Source organism: Trematomus bernacchii, unplaced genomic scaffold (assembly GCF_902827165.1).
Source record: "Trematomus bernacchii unplaced genomic scaffold, fTreBer1.1, whole genome shotgun sequence".
Classification (NCBI taxonomy): Eukaryota; Metazoa; Chordata; class Actinopteri; order Perciformes; family Nototheniidae; genus Trematomus; species Trematomus bernacchii.
In genome coordinates, this window is record NW_022987589.1 from 1,059,185 (window position 1) to 1,083,438 (window position 24,254).

The 24,254-nt window shown below is 40.8% G+C and overlaps 2 protein-coding genes across 2 annotated transcripts; one reads left to right on the forward strand and one right to left on the reverse strand.

Annotated features, from left to right (window-relative positions):
• Positions 1 to 966: 966 nt before the first annotated feature.
• Positions 967 to 14,096, reverse strand: LOC117481359. Its single transcript, XM_034129016.1, has 11 exons — positions 13,926 to 14,096; positions 13,253 to 13,297; positions 10,825 to 10,989; positions 7,876 to 7,961; positions 7,668 to 7,786; positions 5,010 to 5,130; positions 3,731 to 3,869; positions 3,557 to 3,652; positions 2,297 to 2,378; positions 1,394 to 1,533; positions 967 to 1,038 (listed from the first exon to the last, which is right to left on the reverse strand). Exons 1-10 carry the CDS (start codon positions 14,094 to 14,096, stop codon positions 1,499 to 1,501), a joined length of 1,059 nt encoding a protein of 352 aa, XP_033984907.1. The 3' UTR covers positions 967 to 1,038; positions 1,394 to 1,498.
• A 1,211-nt stretch (positions 14,097 to 15,307) lies between these two features.
• On the forward strand, positions 15,308 to 22,666 carry cdkn3 (cyclin-dependent kinase inhibitor 3). Its single transcript, XM_034129071.1, has 8 exons — positions 15,308 to 15,366; positions 16,419 to 16,515; positions 17,764 to 17,819; positions 17,922 to 17,966; positions 18,940 to 19,162; positions 20,438 to 20,469; positions 20,561 to 20,664; positions 22,491 to 22,666. Exons 2-8 carry the CDS (start codon positions 16,436 to 16,438, stop codon positions 22,581 to 22,583), a joined length of 633 nt encoding a protein of 210 aa, XP_033984962.1. The 5' UTR covers positions 15,308 to 15,366; positions 16,419 to 16,435; the 3' UTR covers positions 22,584 to 22,666.
• Positions 22,667 to 24,254: the final 1,588 nt, after the last annotated feature.

Consider the following 24,254-nt stretch of genomic DNA (forward strand, 5'->3'; position numbering starts at 1 on the left):
GTGCCCCCTCTGTGTCCCCTCTGTGTCCCCTCTGTGTCCCCTCTGTGCCCCCTCTGTGTCCCCTCTGTGCCCCCTCTGTGTCCCCTCTGTGTCCCCTCTGTGTCCCTTCTGTGCCCCCTCTGTGTCCCTCTGTGTCCCCTCTGTGTCCCCTCTGTGTCCCCTCTGTGTCCCCTCTGTGTCCCCTCTGTGTCCCCTCTGTGTCCCCTCTGTGCCCCCTCTGTGCCCCCTCTGTGTCCCCTCTGTGTCCCCTCTGTGTCCCTTCTGTGCCCCCTCTGTGTCCCCTCTGTGTCCCCTCTGTGCCCCCTCTGTGTCCCCTCTGTGTCCCCTCTGTGTCCCCTCTGTGCCCCCTCTGTGTCCCCTCTGTGCCCCCTCTGTGTCCCCTCTGTGTCCCCTCTGTGTCCCTTCTGTGCCCCCTCTGTGTCCCTCTGTGTCCCCTCTGTGTCCCTTCTGTGCCCCCTCTGTGCCCCTCTGTGTCCCCTCTGTGTCCCCTCTGTGCCCCTCTGTGCCCCTCTGTGTCCCCTCTGTGCCCCTCTGTGTCCCCTCTGTGTCCCCTCTGTGCCCCTCTGTGCCCCTCTGTGTCCCCTCTGTGCCCCTCTGTGTCCCCTCTGTGTCCCCTCTGTGTAAAGAGACTCTGAAAGTTTCAGGAACAAAGATTCTCTCTCTTTTTGTCCTGATCCATTTATATAAAAACCTGTCTGAAAATGAGCTGATCAGATTTTGATGTCATAACGATTTTTTTGGCCAAAGTAAAAAATGTGAAATTACTACAGACACAAAAAATATCCACTTTTTAGTTGAATGCAACAATAAGAAGCTAACATCTTGCATTTGTCTGCAAGTACATTTCCCTGCACTCGTAATCTCTAAATTGTGCAAAAGATACAGAGATCATGGTGCAACATTTTTGCACATTTAACTGAAACAGTCCTGCAGTGCTGCCTCCAGCCTGCAGGGGGCGACACTGACCTCCTCACTGAGCTGCTGTCTGCAGTCTGTTGTCTCCTGCAGCCTTCAGAGCATCCTGCGGACTCTGCATCACTGCTGACAGGAAAACACATTTAAATACACATTTCAAATCATGTTCACTTTTTAACTTCAAAAAGTTTCAATGCAAAGAGATTTGTTTTCTAAGGATATAATGCAGGATATTATTGTGCAAGAATGGATTATTCAATAATAAATATAATATGAATGTAAAATGAACAGTGGGAGTCAATCAATCAATCAATCAATCAATCAATCAATGTTTATTTATATAGCCCAATATCACAAATGTTACATTTGTTAAGTCCAGTTATTAAGAGAGGCTCTGGAGCAGAGAGTTCTCTTCCAGCCAGAGGAGATGTGGATGTTTGAGTATAACTACAGTGTGTATATGTTGGTGTTTCCTGACCTCTGACCCCCGGCCTCCTCCCATTGGACGTCCTCCTGCAGGATCTGATGGCAGCGAGTCAGAACGCTTCTCAGCGCGCGCTCTGCTCCCAGCAGCAGACTGCAGTCAGGGTGCTCCGGCCTCGTCCACTGCAGCAGGCTCTGCAGGGAGGGAGGGAGGGAGGGAGGCCACAGTATTATATTTCATTTAAAAAAACAACACTTTATTTTATTTTTGTTTTAACTCCTAAAGAAATAATTAAAGTTATTTATTTTCTGTTTTATCACAAGGAGGTAAACACATCTTCACTTTATAGAACATTAGGTAACCATATAAATACTGCTTAACTGAAGTCTGTGCTTTAAATGTGAAAAAAATCAGGTTCAACACTGCTAGATATTATATTCTATTAAATTACCTTAAAGGTAGGGTAGGTAAGAATGGAGAAACCAGCTCGAGTGCGCTAGAATTTGAAAGTACGCAACCGAAAGAAATCTGCCCCTTCCTTCAGACTTCCTCACAGAGCCCCTCCTCCAACACACACGAACGCGCACATGACCAATGAGGGCACGAGATAAGTTTGTGCACAGATGGAAGGCTGACAGGCAGGTAGGCCATCCAGTTATTTTAGCCGGGCCGGCTCAGATGATTGGTCGTGCTTTTTACAGCGCCACGGCTTCCACAGATTACATTTTTTAATGTATTTATTGTCAAAGCATTTAATGTTTTCATTGCTATCGGGATGTGAAGAGCATTCCATGGAATATAACAAGTGTTTCTGAACCTACCCTACCTTTAAATTCTATTCTATTAAATTATATTATATTGAATGAGATACTTCATGGTTCCAGCTTTTACATTTTTAATTATTGTACACATTTGACTTGCCTAAATTGACCTGATTACCTGTAGCTACAGACTCACCTGGATGTGGCTCAGGTAGGCGTGGATTCTGGAGACGGGGAGCGAGCAGCAGAGAGAGGAGCTTCATCTCCTCCTGACCGCTCTGAGGAACACAGGGAGGAACGTTCCTCAGGTTCTTTAACAGGAAGTAACGTTCCTCAGGTTCTTTAACAGGGAGTAACGTTCCTCAGGTTCTTTAACAGGAAGTAAAGGTTCCTCTGGTTCTTTAACAGGAAGTAAAGGTTCCTCAGGTACTTTAACAGGAAGGAACGTTCTTCAGGTACTTCAACAGGAAGTAAAGGTTCCTCTGGTTCTTTAACAGGAAGTAAAGGTTCCTCAGGTACTTTAACAGGAAGTAACGTTCCTCAGGTACTTTAACAGGAAGTAAAGGTTCCTCTGGTTCTTTAACAGGAAGTAAAGGTTCCTCAGGTACTTTAACAGGAAGTAACGTTCCTCAGGTACTTTAACAGGAAGTAAAGGTTCCTCTGGTTCTTTAACAGGAAGTAAAGGTTCCTCTGGTACTTTAACAGGAAGTAACGTTCCTCAGGTACTTTAACAGGAAGTAAAGGTTCCTCTGGTACTTTAACAGGAAGTAACGTTCCTCAGGTTCTTTAACAGGGAGTAAAGGTTCCTCTGGTTCTTTAACAGGAAGTAAAGGTTCCTCAGGTACTTTAACAGGAAGTAACGTTCCTCAGATACTTTAACAGGAAGTAACGTTCCTCAGATACTTTAACAGGAAGTAACGTTCCTCAGATACTTTAACAGGAAGTAACGTTCCTCAGATACTTTAACAGGAAGTAACGTTCCTCAGATACTTTAACAGGAAGTAACGTTCCTCAGATACTTTAACAGGAAGTAACGTTCCTCAGGTACTTTAACAGGAAGTAACGTTCCTCAGATACTTTAACAGGAAGTAACGTTCCTCAGGTTCTTTAACAGGAAGTAACGTTCCTCAGGTTCTTTAACAGGAAGTAACGTTCCTCAGATACTTTAACAGGAAGTAACGTTCCTCAGGTTCTTTAACAGGAAGTAACGTTCCCCTGCTGTGTATTGATTTTCTTCTGTAATGTAACCCAAACAAATCAGCACCTCCCCCTTTTCTAAAAAACAAGTTATATATATTTGGTACCAGTCTGCACCTTTTGAAAAAACTCCATAATAATTTGACAAATACTGTAAAAGAATATATACATACTATCTGAATTAGAAGTGAAAGAGTTGTGCAGTTTTAAATAGTTAATAACGTGCTAAATGATCCGTACACAGTTTGATGAAGTTTACCTGCTTCTTCTCAGAGACGTTGATCCTGTTGAACTCCAGCGAGAGGAAGGAGGCGAGCGTGGTTGTGTATCCGAGGTACATCTCTGAGAACGCCGTCTGCACGACACGAAGCAGAGAGACTCAGTTCAGGGTTCAGAGTAAAGGACGGAAATCATTCTCAGATCAGAAACTCACGTCGTTCTGTCCGATGAGCTGCACCACGATGTCTCCGATCAGAGACTTCCAGTGTTCTGCAGACAGTCTCTCCTGCAGGGTGTTCCTGAAGAGCAGGTGTCTCTGCAGCAGCTGCTCCACAAAACTCACAAACGTCTGACTGAAAGACACAAAAACACACACACACGTTTTCTGATTTCACAACAAGAGGAGCGGAACTGCAGGTAAACACGATGTTTCAGGTGATTTGGGGATATTTTAACTTAAAGGGGACCTATCATGCAAAATGCACTTTTTACGTCTTTTATACATGAATATGTGTCCCCGGTGTTCCAGGGAACTCACCAAGTGTCAGAAAACATAACCCTCTCTCTTTTCCTCCATACCCAAATCTCTAAAAAAGGGGCTGCAACAGATCTGATAAAAACTGATCCAGATTTGAACACTGTCCTGACGTCAGGACGGTGGCGCTACGGCTATTGGGCCAACTCCACCAATCAGGAGGAGACAGCCACGGCCATTGCCGTTCGAAAGCGCTGGAGATGCTGTAGTACATATGCCAGGCCTGTAGGTGGTGCTGTTCTCACTGAATCAGCCCTTGCACAAACGGAGCTAGAAATGGTCAAATTGAGCGAAATGAGGCATGGCTAAAATGCATGATCTGTTTGGTATTTTGAAAAAAAAAAAGTATAAATATGCCTTTATATAGGTATGGTCCTACACTATATTATTCAAATATTGCATGATAGGTCCACTTTAATATATAGAAATGTGCAGCAGAAGTAATAGGTTGATTAGGTTGATTAGATATCAGATTCATTTATTTTATTTTAACCTATTTTGTTATTATTTATCTTATTTTATTTAGCATTATTTTGGGTATTTTCTATGGAGCAGAAGTACCAAGTTGATTCTTTTATTTTATTTATTTTTAGCATTTTATTTTTGAAGCAGTTAAGTACATTATTATGTTATTATTTATTTGTTTATTATTTTATTGAGCAACATTTTCTGCAATTTGTTTATGATGATGATACATTTTATACATTTATATAACAATTACATTTTGTAATGTATTTATTGTCAAAGCATTTAATGTATTCATTGCTATCGGGATGTTAAGAGCATTCCATGGAATACAACAAGTGTTTCTGAAGTGAATTACCTACCCCACCTTTAATTATAGTTTTATTTGTTATTTTAAAACACCCCAAACTTCCCTCTGAGTTGCAGAATTCATACAGAAACCATGATGAGTAAAGTTGTGTTTGTATGTTTGTATATATGAAGGTGTACTCACTATGGCTCCAGAGTCATAAGGTGGTCCGGGGGCTTCCTGTATTTGTCGTGCAGCTGGTTTAACGTCGACACGTATTCCCACTCTGAGTGGAGCAGCTGCATCGCCACCTGATGACGAGCGTCTGGAAGAAAAGAGAAACATTTTCAAGGCGTGTAATTAACGATAAATCACAAATCTGAAAAAATATTCTTGGGGGGGAAATCTGAAGAAAATAAAACATTTAATTTTCTTTTCTCTGAGAAATGGGGTGAAGCCTGCGAGCTAGTTCAGGCAGTCAACTCGAGCACTTATGCTGCATTCATACATAACGCCCCTTGCCACTCTACAACCAACCAAACAGAGTCTCCTTAACCTGCCAGATCTCTCTCTATGCATTGCTTGCTGCTGCTATCGCTGCAGCTACTTCCACGTCGCTGCTGCTTGTCTGCCCCACCACCATCCCAGCTTCCATCCCACCACCACCCCAGCTTCCACCCCAGCTTCCACCTGTAGGCTCGGGGGGGTTAGTTATTTAATGATCACTCATCGTGCTATGTATATCTGTGGACAGGGGCGCTCCTTGCGAACAGCCAACGCAGGCAACTGCTTGGGGCCCCGGACCAGAAGGGGGCCCCCAAAGAAGGTAGATTAAGAAGGTCCACAGCAACGACAACATAAAACGCCCTTTAATTTACTTTGTGAAAATTAAATTTTTTCGTCTTCTGAAAATCTCAGAATTCTGAGAACTGTCCAAATTCTGACTTTTTATTAGAAGTCTGAAGAAAAAACAATTACATTTTCTCAGAGATTTTTTTTTTTTAAATCTCATGAGTTATCTCTGATCATTTATTTGTTTCCGTTTTTTTCTTCTGAATTTTTCTTATTTTCTCTGAGAAATGTTTTTTTCATTTTTTATCCTGCAAATCTCAGTATTCAGATTTCTTTCTCAGAAAAAATGTTGCCAGAAAATCTCAGAAATCAGAATTTCCTTTTTTGAAAAAAGAAATATATACAGTGCATCCGGAAAGTATTCATACCCCTTCACTTTTTCCACATTTTGTTATGTTTCAGCCATATTTCAAAATGGATTAAATGTATTTTCTCCACATTCTAGACACAAAACCCCATAATGACCAATTGGAAAAAGTTTTAAAATAATTTTTGCAAATGAATTCAAAATAAAACACTCAAATATCACATGTGCATAAGTATTCACACCCTTTACTCAATACGTTGTTGAAGCACCTTTGGCAGCAATTACAGCCTCAAGTCTTCTTGAGTATGATGCTACACGCTTGGCACACCTTTCTTTGGGCAGTTTCTCCCATTCTTCTTTGCAGATCGTCTCAAGCTCCATCAGCTTGGATGGGGAGCGTCGGTGCACAGCCATTTTCAGATCTCTCCAGAGATGTTCAATCGGGTTCAAGTCTGAGCTCTGGCTGGGCCCCTCAAGGACATTCACAGACTTGTCCCGAAGCCACTCCTTTGTTGTCGTGGCTGTGTGCTTAGGGTCGTTGTCCTGTTGAAAGGTGAACCTTTGCCCCAGTCTGAGGTCCACAGCGCTCTGGAGCAGGTTTCATCAAGGATCTCTGATGCTGCCACCACCATGCTTCACTGTAGGGATGGTGTTGGCCAGGTCTGGTTTCCTCCAGACATGATGCTTGGCATTCAGGCCAAAGAGATCAATTTTGGTTTCACCAGACCAGACAATTTGTTTTCATCATGGTCTGAGAGTTCTCTTGGTGCTCCATGGAGGCTTTCATGTGCCTTTTACTGAGGAGTGGCTTCCTTCTGGCTATTCTACCACAAAGGCCTGATTGGTGGAGTGCCGCAGAGATGGTTGTCCTTCTGGAAGGTTCTCCCATCTCCACAGAGGAACACTGGAGCTCTGTCAGAGTGATCATCAGGTTCTTGGTCACCTCTCTGACCAAGGCCCTTCTCCCCCGATGCTCAGTTTGGTTTGGGCGGCCAGCTCTAGGAAGAGCCGTGGTGGTTTCAAACATCTTCCATTTGCAAATGATGGAGACCACTGTGCTCGTTGGGACCTTCAATGCTGCAGACATGTTTCTGTACCCTTCCCCAGATCTGCGCCTTGATACAATCCTGTCTCTGAGGTCTACAGTCAATTCCTTGGACCTCATGACTTGGTTTGTGCTCTGATATGCACTGTCAACTGTGTGACCTCATATAGACGGGTGTGTTCCTTTCCAAGTCATGTCAAATCTATTTAATTGAACACAAGTGGACTCCACTCAAGTTATAGAAACATCTCAAGGATGATCAGTGGATGCACTTGAGCTCAAATTTCAGTGTCAAAGCAAAGGGTGTGAATACTTGTGATATTTCATTTGATTATTTTTAACACGTTTGCAAAAATATATTTGAAAACGTTTTCACTTTGTCATTATGGGGTATCATGTGTGGAATATTGAGAAACAAATTGAATTTAATCCATTTTGAAATAAGGTTGTAACATAACAAAATGTGAAAAAAGTTAAGGGGTATGAATACTTTCCCGATGCACTGTTTTCGTTTCTCTCAGAATATTCTTTTTCTTTTTCTGAAAATCTCAGAACTCCCAAAAATGCCACTTTTGGTAAAAACACCAAAAACAAATGCCTTACATATCTGACATCTGTAACAAAATGAGTCAAGTACATTTATTGATCTTTTTCTCACCAGTGCCCTCATTCAGTCCGGCTTTGAGTCCCTGCAGGAAGCAGTGCAGCAGCAGCTTCCCCCGGGACACACACGACGCAGCACACACACACTGCGTCCTGCGCTCACACACATCACCGCTGAACGAAACACAAGGAACCATGGAAACAACTGTTATTTATTTATCAATCTTTTTAATGATTGAAGTATTTGTTGTTGTTTTACTGACCTCTTGGCTGTGGCGCTCTTGTCTTCCTGCAGAGGTTTCTGTCTGTAGAGCTGGAGGATCTGACCGCTCATCACCCCCAGCTCCTCCTACAGGAAAACAAGCAAAACACTCAGGAAATACACCAACAAATATTATTAACAAACACTTGCTTTTGCTCTTTATGTACAAATACAAATATATATGACCTTATATGCACCATAAAGTTGTATTCCTAGAAGATGTTCAGTTGACGGTGTTACAGGTGTGGTGTGTCAGGGCGTTGATTAACCCTCCTGTTGTCTTCGGGTCAAATCTGACCGATCTACTACTTTCATCAATCATAACTTTTTTGTTTTACATTCGATTGCATTAAGGCTTTATGATATCCTTCACAGTAGACATTTGAACATATAAAATGGCTGATCACCACTTTCATTGAATTTTGGATGATTTAGTCAACTTTGTAACAGCCATGGTGTTCCCGGTCAAAAATGACCGCCATAAAGAAAAGGAACTAGTAACCATCCGGATCAGATAAAACACACACACACACACACACACACACACACACACACACACATGTTCCCCCCCCTTATGTGCCCAATCCCCCCATGTGATTCACAAACACACACACAGAACAATTTGACACATTTCCCGCTCTTATGTGCCCATCCCCCCACATGGATCACACCTGGCACACGCAATACATGTTCAGTGTCTATTCTTTGTATATTTACTGCAGTTGTTCATGTATACCAGTAGTCTGATACAATATGTACAGTTTGAAAGGGTGTTAAATGACATTTGGTAATGATTAATGGTTTTTGTGTTAATGTAATAGCAGTTAAAACAGGGCCGGTCAAATTTGACCGCGAACACCAAAGTAAGGGGGGGAACGAAGACAATAGGAGGGTTAAACAGATGATTGCTTCAGGTGTGCCTCAACAGAAGACCACTCTGAAATGTGCAGCTTTTATCTCCTACGTCCCTTTGAACTTTGGATGATACATGTTTTTTGATATGGATATGACTATTGTGGTTGCACTGGATTTAAAGAGGAAACTTCTGCAAAGTGCCGGATGCTGTCGAAGGTGAGCAAACACTATGAGAGTTCACTATGGAGTGAAAGGTACAGTGTGACATAAAGAACAGGAAAATACACAGGAAATATTGGTGAGTATTTTTTCCAGAGTAATTACTATTTTGCTCTGAAATAGTGATATTTAATCATTTTGGAGTGTATTTATTACTCATAGCTTCTAGAGTGCGATCAAAAATGCAGAGTCAATTCTATTGGAGTTAAACCATGACCACGCTGTAACGGAGGTGATCTCTGGGGCCATAGATCTCGGTCCTCCGTTACGGATTATATAGCTTCATTATTGGCGAAGTATATTCATTTGTTCCACGCTAAAACATTGCACAGGAAGCATGTGATTATATGTCATTTATGCATATATTTGTCACAATCTGTCTATGTTTTAGTTTGTCTGTCTCTGTTTCCTGTTTTAGTTTGAAAAGTGTTCCCTCTCCCGTCTTGTCTGTTGCTGGTGATTGCGTTCACCTGGTGCCCTGTGTTTCTCCTCCCTCCTCACCTGTGTCTTGTTGGTTTGATTAGTCCTGTGTGTATTTAGGTTCTGTTTTCCTGTTAGTGTGTGTGTGTGAGATCCTTGGTGCTGGTGACTGTGTTCACGTGAGACACTCATATTGAGGCTGTGTATCCTGTACCACAAAGAGGAATAAATGCCCACACCGGGTTGTATTTGAACTCTCTGCCTCTGCCTCCTTGCTTGGTCGGGCCGCTCAATGGTCAGCTTCACACACGCCCACTCATGTTCCTTAAGCACTTTGGTTTATTGACCTTTTTTATTGTAAAGATCATTATGGTTCATTTATTCTATTCTGAGTAAAATTACCTTCTGTTGGGAGTAAAATTACCTTCTATTGGGAGTAAAATTACCTTCTATTATGAGTAAAATGGCAGAAGAGTTGTTTTTAATATACACTACATAGAGTAAATAACCATTAAGCAGAGTCAAATCTAAGCACATAATAGAGTAAAATGAACTCTAAAAATACAACTCTGAACAAAGAGTACATTTTACTCTATATAGGTTGGGACCAAATGTTATATTTTTAGAGTAAAATTTTCTTCAATTTGAGTCAATTTTACTCAGAGAAATTTACTGTGTACATGTGTTGAAAAGTCAGAAAAATAACAACATAATTTGGAAATATTAATTAAAGGTGGGGTAGGTAAGTTTGAGAAACCGGCTTGAGATACACTTGTTATATTCCATGGAATGCTCTTAACATCCCGATAGCAATGAATATCTTAAGCGCTTTGACAAAAAATCCATAAAAAAATGTCATCTGTGGAAGCCGTAATACTGTAAAAAGTACGACCAATCATCTGAGCCGGCCCGGCTAAAATAACTGGATGGCCTACCTGCCTGTCAGCCTTCCATCTGTGCACAAACTTATCTCGTGCCCTCATTGGTCATGTGCGCGTTCGTGTGTGTTGGAGGAGGGGCTCTGTAAGGGAGTGGCACATTTTTTCCGGTTGTGTATTTTCAAATTCTAGCGATCTCGAGCGGGTTTCTCAAACTTACCTACCCTACCTTTAATATTAAATCAGTAATCTAATTATTGTAAAAAATGAATAATAATAATAAAACAATAAATAAATGGTGCAAAAATTATGATAAATTAAATTAAAAAATGTGGAATTGCTTGAAGAAGAAAAAACATTTAGTGAGTAAAAATAAATAGAGAAATCAAATGTCTGCAAATAAAATACGATAAATAAAGTCATAGATTTAAAAAAATTGTATATAGTTATTCCGTCTAATAACTGTAATGGGTGCACATCTTTGAGAGAATATAACCCATTTTATGTATTATGATCATGTGATCACAACCCTCTGTCTCCACATGATCAACATGTCCCTCATCATCTGATGGTCTCACCCTCAGAGCCTCCACCAGCGCCTCCACACGCAGAGCCTTCTTCCTGCAGCTCCTCCGGTTCTCCTGCAGCTCCTCCCTCAGGTCGCTGTCTCCATGCTGGATCTGACTGAGCTCCATCAGGGCGCCGCTGAAGCCCGACTTCAGCTCCGACACCATGCCCTGCAGCTGATAGATCAGTCACAATATGAATTACATTTATCAAAGCGGCACAATAAAACATTATGTTCACACTCCTGATGCTGTAAGCATTTTAAACTGACAGGGGTACTCTAACCTAAAATAGACACGTACCAACCAGGAGGAGACACAAAATGAGACACAAGTTCATCAGAAAAATACACAATGACTGCCCAAATAATAGACAAAAAAGGAAACAAAACGGATACGAACTCAACACGAAATACCTACAAAGAAACCCACACATTTACCACTAAAGAAAAACAATTACTACAGAGACATAAATAGACATTATACAAAAATAACTACAGAGACACACGTACATAAAAAGTACATAATAATACACAAAACTACCGCACAAGATGGAAATCTACTGGAAAGACAAATAAGGACACATGATGCAAAAAGAATACAAAGGTGTGAAAAACAAAACGAAAAGAGATTTAACAACTATATATGTGTGTGTTTGTGACTAAAGGTGTTAAACCATTTGTCTCATAATCCAGACAGAGACATTGGTCAAACAGAAGTAAAAAGAGCTCTAAATGTAATGTAATGTGAGTCTTTAAAGGTCCCATGTCATGCTTTTCTGGTTATTACCATAGACTGTATATATAAAGGTTATTACCCGTCCCCTTGTGTTATGTAGCTTGTTCTGCATGTAAACGGTCTGCAGAGTCACTAACCCTCAAAGTCCACCCTGTAGCGAGTAAAACTCTAACACAGAAAAGACCTGTCTATGCTGCCCCAGAACGCCTCGTTGGACATTTCTCTTTTTCCATTGTTTACTTCTTGGGTATAGTGACGTATTTTCGGGTATAGTGACGTAACGTAACGTCCTCGGAGCCGTTACGTCTGGACCAATCCGCGGACTTCCTCACACACACACACTCGGCGGGACGTTGCGAGGCTCGCTGCTGCGAGGAGCGGGACACTGTGAGCTGGCTCACTGGTGTGGGGTCGGCGAGACAGCGAGACACCACGGAACTCAGCCTGAGCACACACACACACTCCTAGCCAGGCTGCGGGTGTGTGTGTGTTTCGGGCTGGGTTTCGCTGTGTCTCGCTGTCTCGCAGACGGCCACTGGGCTCACAGGGAAGGGGGGGGGCAGGAGCTCCAACAAGCCGTTTAGGACAGAGAGTGAATACGCATACTATACAGAGATCAGTGGCGTAACTATCGACGGTGCAGCCGGTGCAACGCACCGGGGCCCAGAGCCGGCCAGGGGCCCATGCAAAGTCTTCAAAGTAACCTAGCAACCTAAATTAATTTGTCTGTCCAATGACCTTGCTCCCTTTCATGTCATGTGATACCTTGCATGACGAGCGAACCGTTTAATCAACCTGTACTGTACTGTAGCTAGCAGCAGCAAGTTGGGTAGCATTGTAAAAAATGTAATAGCTTGCATTTATAATGTACAGCAAACCAAAGCACAAGAGCAGCGCTCAAAATAAAGAAAGGACAAGAGAGAACAAGGAGATGTAACAGCTAAACTGACAAAAATAGACGTTTTTTTTGGTCATACATCGTCCTCGAAATCGAGCGCTAACGTTAGCAATGTTGCCGTGCAGCGGCAGCCGGAGCCGGAGGCTAACGATAGCTCACCTGCCTCACCACCATCATTGCCATCTAGCTCCACAAGTGAAGCTGTATCCGTGGCCGTGGCTGTGCAACCTTCTTCTCCAGCCAGCCAGGAGGAGAGGCTGGATTTGGCTGTGCCCGGCGTTGGTCCAACAGTTCCCCCAAGGGCCCCAACCGATAGGGGACTCTATGGCGCTATTGAGACCCCCTGACGCCAAGATCAAAAGCTATATTATAGCAACCGGTCTATGTAGGCCTACCGGCCCATTCCCCAGAGACAAACATCAAGGAAACAGGTGTAATCCTCTTCTTAGTTTGCTGTGCCGTTGTCAGGCTGTGGTGGTCTGAGGCCAGGGCAGGCTGTTGTTGATAGCCTATACATGTGGCGCTTCTGAGTGGTTGTGTATGTCCGTGCGTGTGTGAGCGCATCAGCGTGCACTTATGTTTGGGGCGATGGGGTGGGCCCCAAAAGAATATTTGCACCGGGGCCAATCACAACCTTGTTACGCCACTGACAGAGATGCTGTATGAAAAACCAATGTGAGTTTGGAAAATTGCACAATATAAATGTATTTTAGTATACCTCAACAATGTAATTATGATCAGTAGAAATGGCCATGACATGGGACCTTTAAGAGAGGATAATGAGAGGAGCTGCAGGATAAATACCTTTGAGATCTCAGAGACGAGCTCGGCCTCCTGAGGCTTCATGACCTTCAGAGACACACAAACAGCACACAAACAACACAGACAACAGGGCTGTTTGCAAACTCTGTGATAATCTGCACAAACATCACAAGTGTCTAAAGCTGAGGAAATGAGTAAAGTAGAGTTAGTAAGTCCACTGTGCAGCGAAAGGCATGCTCTCTTGTGTAATTCACTCCAAAACATAAGATATCATAAAAATAAAAAAAATAAACTATTAAATATTTAACCTCTTCTGAACTAAATGCATATTTAATTGGTGGAAAAAGGACAAAAACGATATTAACTCCAACTTTATTTTCAGTTGCTTTAAGCACAAATGAATTTAAAACCAAAACAGCCTATGAATACTTTTCTGCAGAATATTTAGCCAAGTGTATTTATAATTTAACATATTTAATGTATATTTATTGCATTAATATAAGCATACGATAATAAATTCCACTTAATAATACAAAATTAAGTTTTTAGTAAATTGAGTACATGGAAAATGAAGTAGTTTTGGTTTAAAGCACTGAAAACATCTAATTTCTTCCACATGTTATACTCCCATCCTATATATTTAAGCGTATGCATTAACTAGAAGCGTTCAAATCACATTATAACCCAGATTTAAGGAGTTACATCATGTGTGTACCTGTTCAGATGTTGCTCTGCCAGCAGCCGCTCTGCTGAGGAAGCGTCCGGCTGCCAGAGAGCTGCAGGAAATATCTGCCAGAGCCAAGATCTGCTTATAGACAGAAGGCAGGATCAGCAGAACAACTGAACATCCAACATGCAACACATTTTTGTTTTTACAAAAATGCATAATTTAAACGCACTTTTAAACTGCCTAATAACAAATCTCCTTATATCACTTTCAAAATGTGCAGAAATCTATTTTTTTCCTGCAGGTTGTGAGACGTTCATGCTACAAGCATCTTATAACATTTTTAAACATGATAACAAGTGAGTGAAGTTAAATGAATAAAAGCAACAGGACTCACCTCAGTTGGAGTTCTTAGATATCCCTCCTCCAGACATCTGAAAAGAGGCAGTAAATCCCCCAAAAAGACCCCAAATATCCGGTGCTTCCTCCTCTGTGGAGACGTGTGGATGTAGTAATGAGCGGTGTGTGTGTGTGTGTGTGTGGTGTGTGTGTGTGTGTGTGTGTGTGTGTGTGTGTGTGTGTGTGTGTGTGTGTGTGTGTGTGTGTGTGTGTGTCTCCTATGTAGCAGACTGTGTGTACATGAGGTGTTTCTCACACCGTACAGGAAACACTTTACTATATTATTGTAAAACAGTATATTGTCCTATGTGATATCCTTATCAACATTTTATTTAATAGAAATCCTTTTTTTGCATGTTTGATGAAATCCAGAGTAGTATTATAATAATATAGACCTCTGCATGACGTTAAGCGTGTATATATTTGGACCTAAAAATGTAAACTTAAAATAAAAGAATATACTAAATCATCAAGTGCAATAATAATAATAAACAATAATATCGTAATAATAATTATATTTAAAGTTGGTTTACAAATAAATCAATTAACTAAACCCCTGCTACTATAACTACGAGTAAAATGCTGACATTTGATTATTACATTTAAATTAAAAATGTGTGTATATGATGTGCAAAATAATTATGGAAATTAAATCCAAAGTGTGTAATAACTCCTAACACATTTACAAAGGCTACATAACATACAAATACATTCTATATTTAGTGTTATTTATGTACAGAATATATAAACTAATATAGTATTGTCATATATTGTGTTATTGTGTATATTTACTGCATGATTTTACTCGGTTTCACGTTGAGACCATCGTTGAGACACGTCGAACAACATTACGTTAACAGATTTTATCACCAGGTCCCAGAAAACGGGAGAGATGATTTTGTCGCCTATGATTTCCCTTTAATTTTCTTCACTCCGCCCGTGTGGATCAGTCCGCAGAATAAATGGAGCGCCACTGTTTTGTGGAGGGGCGTGGTTAAGGGGCAGTACTTTAATCTGATTGGCCGCTTGGCTCAGTTAGTTTTCAAATCTACAGCAGCTGACGGAGCTGTCAAAACAGCCGGTGAGCGAGGTGAGAAATAACGACAATTAATACTGTATTTATCCACATTTATGTATGGGTTTAACCCTACGCAGCTTCTAATTAAGCTCGTATAACAGCTACTTAAAGATATTTGATATAATTCCTCTTTGTTTGGCGACTTTGTCTCATAAATTAGCTGTAGAGCTAACGTTAGCTAACTGACTGTCAGTAACACATGTCTCTCTGAACATCATTCATATAAATAATAATAATTAAAACTGTAAATGTTAAATAAGGTGTTGTGTTTTAATATGTTTTGGGTATCAGAGCTAGCTTTAGCCAGAGTATAGCAGGTTTTATTCCTAATTTAAAGGTCTGTGTTTAGCCTAGCTCTTGACATGTTAGCTTATTTAAAGGACCGATGTTTAATCAAATAAAGAGTGCACGAAAAATAAAACATGCAAACTTAAAGGTCCCCTATTATACTGTTTTTCATCAATATATTATAGGTCTCAGATATATACAGAACATGTCTCTGAAGTGTTTGGCTCCAAACACCAAACAGATCATTGCAGCATCCCATAATTCAGACAGGTTTTTATATAAATGGATCAGTACAAAAAGAGAGAGAATCTTTTTTCCTGAAACGTTCAGAGTCTCTTTACACAGAGGGGACACATGTTGATGTAGAAGAGACATGAAGAAGAGGGGACACATGTTGATGTAGAAGAGACATGAAGAAGTGGATTTTGCATAATAGGTGACCTTTAAGGAAAAAGTAAGAAACAAACACAGCTTTGGGAGCACAGCAACAGTTTCCAAAGTGGTCTTGAAGTTATTGCCTTTGCTATATCTTCCTTTTGAAAACGTGACATTGAGGTTTTTACAATATTTCTGTAATACTTTTTTAATCCAAACCATTATTCTAAAAAGTAATCTGCAGATGAATCGAAATTGATGTATTTAGTTAAACATTTTAATCAGATTTAGTTTACAGGGCTAAACCAACAGGTCTGTCTAATAGTCAAATGCACAGTAGAGAATGCATTTTTTCATATATGTTATGTGATATTTATATATGTCATTCTTCCTCCCTGCAGTGTGTTGCTCTGCAGCGATGAGGACGAGTGAGTTTGACTCTTCATCTGAAGAAGAGGAGGCTGCAGACCAGCAGCTCGCACCCTTCCAAGTCTCCTGGTGAGAGCTTCTTATAATATATATCATTTTTGTTTGTTTTTATTATATATGTTTAAACTGTTTTATAATAGTTTATTTGTCGTATATAAACTGAAAAAATATACATCTTACATTTAAAGCAAAAGGGCTGGTCGGTGCTGGTTTTCCTACAGAACAAATACAACTATATTTTAAATATAAGATTGGATGTGGTGCTAATCTCTTTAATGGTGGTTAATAAATACACAATTTATTCTGCACTATACTACCTCTTTTTAAAGGTCACCTATCATGCTATTTTTAGGCAATAGCATAGGTCTCAGATATATAAAAAAATATAAAAAACATGTCTATAAAGTGTTTTGCTCAAAATACCAAACAGATCACCCATTCTAGCCATGCCTCATATCCCTCTATTTCACTTCCTGTTTCTAAAGTGCTGATTTGGGGAATAAAGCTTAAAAAAAGAAAATTGATACAAAATAAAAAGGAGGGGTCTGAGCTCATGTGGGACCCGGCAGCTACTGTCTAAACTAAATGCTGCCGTGATGAAACGCCATATCATGGATTATCAAGGATTATTTCTGAAACAGTATGGAGCTCAAAGGCTTTCTCTCTTGCCGGTTATACCACAAGGTGAGTTCCTTTTTATTTCCTGCTTCTTCACACACATGCTCTCCAGTACAGGTTAGCTCTGAGTGTTAGCGATGCTAATGTAAACACCGACCATATTACGTCCAAAACAGTCGGGCATTGTTTCTGATAGCAACGTTTCTGATAGGGCCGTGGGTCCACATTTCAGATATTACGTCATATCGGACGCAAATCTGGATCAGCTCCGTTGTAGCCCCGTTTTTAGAGATTTGGGTACGGAGGAAAAGAGAGAGGGTTTTATTTTCTGACGCTGCGTGAGTTCCCCGACACACCGGGGACACATCTTTATGTATAAAAGACATCAAAAAGTGCATTTTGCATGATAGGTCCCCTTTAAAACTGCACAGCTAATTTTGTCGTATATTATATTTCCTTTTTTATTTTGTAATAGTTTTTATAATATTCCTTTTTTTCATCAATTGACTTCTTATTCAACATTTTAAATGATCTTACTGTGTATTTACACCTTAGCAAATGACTTGTACTACACATTTATAAACCTCTGATTCTGATCTTTGAAAAAGTGAAAGTCAGCTTGTTTTTAAATGAAAAATGTAAAACAAGCTTCACTGCGTCGTTTGTATTATATTTATATATTTCTTTATTGTCTCTCAGGGTACCTCTGTCCATAGTGGAGAGCTCGCAGTTTCTGGGGATTTGTGCACTACCAGGTAAAGTCCAACTATATATAACTTTATATATATCTTGTTTTACTTACTTGTACGATTTTTAAACGAACAATAATATAAACTCTTTCCTTTATTTGACTTCAGGCTGCAAATACAAAGACATCCGCCGGAATCTGGAGAGAGACGTTGGTAAGACGACATCATCTTTACTGCTGCTTAAATAAATACTCTCTCGTCATGGATGTGAAAATTGGATAAAGCCATGTTCAAAATCCTTGTTTCATTTTGATGACATATTCGAGTCAAAGGTTTTAACCTGTTAAGCCCCAAAGACCCCCTCGGCGGGTCTTTTTTTTTTTTTCACGACACTGTGTCTCAGGGCTTCTTAATATTAAAAAAACTATGAATGTGTCATACCCTCCTAACGGGAAGAAACTCATCTAACTGATGATATGAACCATTTTTACCGAAACAAAACACAAGTCTCACAAGAAGGGTCTAAATGAGCCCTGAGCGAAAACATGCTAACGCACTTAGCACAAAACTCTAGGTATAATCGTATAAATCGATCGATATACTTATTAGATCTGCACAAACAAGTTTAGCTAACATCCTGAGATTCCACAGATTATAGAAATATAAGTATCATCACTGAGCGATCAGAACTCGCGACAGGGGAAGCAAATACAGACAACACACAACGTAGCTTTAGGTAGCAAAACACGGAGATATGCTCACCTTTAGCTGTTATTCTGATCAAAAGTTGTGTTCAATGGCATTAAAACAATAAAAACGCGGTTGAAGGTTAATCCATAGGTTAATCCAATGTGTCTGTCACTTTGAAAAAAGTATTGATAATCCATAATTCAATTTTTATGCAAAAATAGGAGAATAAATATTAGCTGCTAATGGTAGCCACCAGACTGTAGTAGCTAGTTATGGTCATTTGTTCTGGGAATGTCATTTTCGAGCCTGAGACCTGGAAAACAGGCTCGGGGCTTCCCTGTATCACTCTACAAGTCTGAAAATACTGCCATAAATAGCCATTTTCTGCACGTTTTCAGTAATAAATTGTGTAAAGAAAACATGTTATGGAACCTAATGGCTTCTCAGTTGAGCAGTGCATGAGTTTTCTTGTTTTAACATCTCGTCTTGTTCTCAGAGGAGCTGCAGAGCCAGGGGGTGCAGGATGTGTTTGTTTTCTGCACCAGAGGAGAGCTGAGTAAGTACCGGGTTCCCTCCCTGCTGGAGGTGTACGTGCAGCGAGGTTTCACCGTGCATCACACGCCCTTCCCCGACGGAGAGGCACCGCCGCTGGAGCTGAGCTGCAGGATCCTGGAGGAGCTGCAGCTCAGCCTGCAGAGCAGCAGGAGGACCGTCATACAGTGAGTGAGAGCTGTCGACCAATCACAACAGAGCCGGCCAGCTAATCAATCAGAGCAGATTGGGCTCTGGTTTCAGACAGAGGGTGAAAAGAGGTGATGCAGCACAGGCAGTATGAGAAAAATAAAGAGCTTTTTGAACATTAAAACATGGAGACATGTCCCAGTAGAGACACTACATACTGATATACACCTGAACATCAGCAGGAGAGGACTCTTTAAAGTAGAGACACTGCATACTGATATACACCTGAACATCAGCAGGAGAGGACTCTTTAAAGTAGAGACACTACATACTGATATACACCTGAACATCAGCAGGAGAGGACTCTTTAAAGTGGAGACACTACATACTGATATACACCTGAACATCAGCAGGAGAGGACTCTTTAAAGTAGAGACACAACATACTGATATACACCTGAACATCAGCAGGAGAGGACTCTTTAAAGTAGAGACACAACATACTGATATACACCTGAACATCAGCAGGAGAGGACTCTTTAAAGTAGAGACACTACATACTGATATACACCTGAACATCAGCAGGAGAGGACTCTTTAAAGTAGAGACACTACATACTGATATACACCTGAACATCAGCAGGAGAGGACTCTTTAAAGTAGAGACACTACATACTGATAAACACCTGAACATCAGCAGGAGAGGACTCTTTAAAGTAGAGACACTACATACTGATATACACCTGAACATCAGCAGGAGAGGACTCTTTAAAGTAGAGACACTACATACTGATATACACCTGAACATCAGCAGGAGAGGACTCTTTAAAAAAAGGCAGACTGAAAACCAGCAGTGATAATAAGGCTGCTGCTGGATCAGGTTTCACTTTGTAAATCCAGGACTTGTAAACTCTCCTGAGAGGCTTTCCATCCCTCAGAGAGCTGATAGAGCTGTTCACCAGGAAACTGATTACCCATAATGCATCAGAGAGTAACCTTTTAATGTGAAGCAGGGTATAATGGCTGTTTATACAATGCACCAGGTTTTCTAGGCCACTTAGTCTGCAGGATATCTGACATCAGACTCCAGAGAGGCAGGTAAACCTCTAACGAGGGTTTGTTGAAAATCAAGAGGTCAATGCAGCCCTAGTGTTTTTTTAAATATTTGAGTTATTTTTATATCATTTGGAAAGCCAAAAGTCTCTTAACTAAGACATATTTCCCCTCGGGACTTCTCTCGTTACACAATTCCACAATTTTCCTCCAGCTTTCACTGTTTTGACGAGATATTTTTACACTTTTCTTTCCTCTTCAGCTGCTACGGAGGCCTGGGACGCTCGGGATTAAGTAAGTATATTTCACTCATGCTTTTATTTAGAAAATCAAGATCAAATTGTTCTTTAAATGTTTAAATATAACCGTTTTTTATTGTTTCCAGTCGCCGCCTGCCTGCTGCTGCAGCTCTCTGTAACGATGACTCCTAACAAAGCCATAGAGATCCTCAGGGAGCACCGAGGAGGAGGAGCCATTCAGACGGTGAAGGTGAGACATTACTCTGACAATCCTCTCAATCTCATGCATTTAAATAACTACAGTCCACTGCAGCGTTTGCATGTTTATCCCCATTAAATATGCACATACTTAGCTTTCAAGCTGACCATTTTCCAAAAGTGTGATGTCGATTTGATCAACATGTGTCCCCTCTTCTTCATGTCTCTTCTACATCAACATGTGTCCCCTCTTCTTCATGTCTCTTCTACATCAACATGTGTCCCCTCTTCTTCATGTCTCTTCTACATCAACATGTGTCCCCTCTTCTTCATGTCTCTTCTACATCAACATGTGTCCCCTCTTCTTCATGTCTCTTCTACATCAACATGTGTCCCCTCTTCTTCATGTCTCTTCTACATCAACATGTGTCCCCTCTTCTCCATGTCTCTTCTACATCAACATGTGTCCCCTCTTCTTCATGTCTCTTCTACATCAACATGTGTCCCCTCTTCTTCATGTCTCTTCTACATCAACATGTGTCCCCTCTTCTTCATGTCTCTTCTACATCAACATGTGTCCCCTCTGTGTAAAGAGACTCTGAAAGTTTCAGGAACAAAGATTCTCTCTCTTTTTGTCCTGATCCATTTATATAAAAACCTGTCTGAAAATGAGCTGATCAGATATTGGCCACTTTATGATAACGATCTTTTGGCTTGTGTAACCATTAGCCAATCACCAATCAATCAAGGTACCCCCCCCCCCCTCATCTTATCACCTGAATCTCCTCCTGGAGCACCATTAGGCGCGTTCACACCGGAGTACTTTTCCCGTTTATTTCCGTTAGTGCCTGGAATTTTGCGTTCACACCAAAAAGAGAACTTAGTTCAGAGAACCTTTACCCCCATGTTTAGTGCCTGCTAGAGAGGTGGTACTTTCCTGGGGAGAAAAAAGTACCAATTTCGATTGGCTGGGCGAATTGCAAACCACGCCCCGTAAAACTCTGAAAAGTTTTGTGAAGCCACCATTGTATTTGCTGGCATTAGCATTATTAGCATTAGCATTAGCCCAGCGCACCAACGGAGAGCGACTAACTTATGGCAACACAAAAAAAAACATGGGAGCGGCGGAGTGATGAGGAGGTGTCGGTTTTCTGGCGATTTACTCGGAAGGCTTCAGTAGAAGCTGCTGGGAGTCCCAGCAGCTTCTACTGAAGCCAGTCCCCAACTCCGGGGACTTCCGGCCGGGGACTCCGGGTGGCAGTATACGCCGTGAAGTGGTTTGCGGCCTGCCAGTAAACCCAAAGCAGAAGAAGAAGAAGTGACGTTGGCGGCTTCATTTGCCTAATCCTCCCTCAGGGAACTTATTCCGGTGTGAACGCGATCTGTAATTAGTTCCATGGGGGAACTAAGTGCCGGTGCACTAAGTGCTGGGCACTAAGTACGGCAAAGTACTTGGTGTGAAAGCGGCTATTGTGTTCTTTTTACCCAAATATCTCTCAGAGGGGCGTGGGGAGGGGCTCCTTATTTTCATCTAAAGTAACAGACAGAGAATCAGCACTTTGGAAACAGGGCTGAAACAGAGGGGATTATGGGTAATGCTGCAATGATCTGTTTGGTGTTTGGAGCCAAACACTTCAGAGACATGTTTTGTATATATCTGAGACCTATAATATATTGATGAAAAACAGTATAATAGGGGACCTTTGAGGCTGCATCTTTTACCCAGTATGTGATTTTAAAAAAAAAAAAACTCAAAATGTGCTCCAGATAATTTAGTTATGTTCTTATAATCGATTTGACTATGTTCATTTTTTTTTTGCTTTCATGTTTAATGAGCAAACATGTGAACTAACAACGTTCCGTTACATTTTTCCGCAGCAATACAACTTCCTGCATGAGTTTCGGGAAAGGTTCGCAGCGTACCAGCAGAGCAGAGAGTTTGTTTCCAGAGAGCGCTGCGTGTCGCGGTGAAAATTAAATATTTATTTCTGAAAACTAGATGAAAACGTGATTCACATGGGGGGATGGGGTGTGTGTGTGTGGTGTGTGTGTGTGTGTGTGTGTTGTGTGTGTGTGTGTGTGTGTGTGTGTGTGTGTGTGTGTGTGTGTGTGTGTGTGTGTGTGTGTGTGTGTGTGTGTGTGTGTGTGTGTGTGTGTGTGTGTGTGTGTGTGTGTGTGTGTGTGTGTGTGTGTGTGTGTGTGTGTGTGTGTGTGTGTGTGTGTGTGTGTGTGTGTGTGTGTGTGTGTGTGTGTGTGTGTGTTGTGTGTGTGTGTGTGTGTGTGTGTGTGTGTGTGTGTGTGTGTGTGTGTGTGTGTGTGTGTGTGTGTGTGTGTGTGTGTGTGTGTGTGTGTGTGTGTGTGTGTGTGTGTGTGTGTGTGTGTGTGTGTGTGTGTGTGTGTGTGTGTGTGTGTTCTGAATTATTCTCTATATCTGTAACTTAGCAAGCTGTTACATGTTATTGGCAAGGTGCTATATACATTGTTTTAATTGCATATCTACTGGCTTCCAGAGGACAATCCCACAGATCCTTAAAATGAGTTAAAAGGGCTTTGAACTAAATTGTCATAAGATTAGACGTGTCTTGGTAATAAATATCTTTTGAAAAATGCTTTTCCTGTTGTTTTTACATTACATTTTTCTTTTACCTTTTAAACAGCTTTCAATTATAATTAACGTAACTGCGGTCAAAACATTTTTTACCGATTTCCCTCTCCCATTAACACAAATCAGTAATAATTTTAATAGTACAATTATTTAAAAAATTTCCACAGAACCTTAAATAAAATAATAAAATGTAAGTATGTTAGAAATTATTTGTAAATAAAATGTCTTTAAAATACATACAAATATGCTTTTTGTCTTAATTTTCTTTCATCTAAAAAAATATAACTGTTTAGAAACCTCAAAATAAACCAAAGAAAACCTAGTAATTTTAACTTTAATTAAAATGATCCCTCACCCTTAGTAGTTGATTTTCTTAAAAGTTGGTCTTAAATTAAATCCAGATTTGTGTCCGATATGACGTAATATCTGAAATGTGGACCCACGGCCCTATCAGAAACGTTGCTATCAGAAACAATGCCCGACTGTTTTGGACGTAATATGGTCGGGGCATGTTTACATTAGCATCGCTAACACTCAGAGCTAACCTGTACTGGAGAGCATGTGTGTGAAGAAGCAGGAAATAAAAAGGAACTCACCTTGTGGTATAACCGGCAAGAGAGAAAGCCTTTGAGCTCCATACTGTTTCAGAAATAATCCTTGATAATCCATGATATGGCATTTCATCACGGCAGTATTTAGTTTAGACAGTAGCTGCCGGGTCCTGCATAAGCTCCGCCCCTTTTTTAATCAACATTTTTTTTTTTTAAAGCTTTATTCCCCAAATCAGCACTTTTGAAACAGGAAGTGAAATAGAGGGATATGAGGCATGGCTAGAATGGGTGATCTGTTTGGTATTTTGAGCAAAACACTTCATGGACATGTTTTTTATATATCTGAGACCTATGCTATTGCCTAAAAATAGCATGATAGGTGACCTTTAAATCTAACATGCAACAAGCTGTAGGAGCCATGTACTAATTTCCTTTTAAAAAACATATGATTTGAGTCCAGAAAACAGTGGGATAGTTTTTTTATTT

Excerpts from the sequence above, each read along its gene's own strand:
- cdkn3 (XM_034129071.1), top strand. The coding sequence starts at position 16,436 with ATGAGGACGAGTGAGTTTGACTCTTCATCTGAAGAAGAGGAGGCTGCA. Across the intron at positions 17,967-18,939 it reads GAATCTGGAGAGAGACGTTG|AGGAGCTGCAGAGCCAGGGG; the intron begins GTAAGACGACAT and ends TCTTGTTCTCAG. Across the intron at positions 20,470-20,560 it reads CCTGGGACGCTCGGGATTAA|TCGCCGCCTGCCTGCTGCTG; the intron begins GTAAGTATATTT and ends TATTGTTTCCAG.
- LOC117481359 (XM_034129016.1), bottom strand. The coding sequence starts at position 14,096 with ATGCATTTTTGTAAAAACAAAAATGTGTTGCATGTTGGATGTTCAGTT. Across the intron at positions 13,298-13,925 it reads GCAGAGCAACATCTGAACAG|GTCATGAAGCCTCAGGAGGC; the intron begins GTACACACATGA and ends GTGTCTCTGAAG. Across the intron at positions 1,534-2,296 it reads CCTACCTGAGCCACATCCAG|AGCCTGCTGCAGTGGACGAG; the intron begins GTGAGTCTGTAG and ends CCCTCCCTGCAG.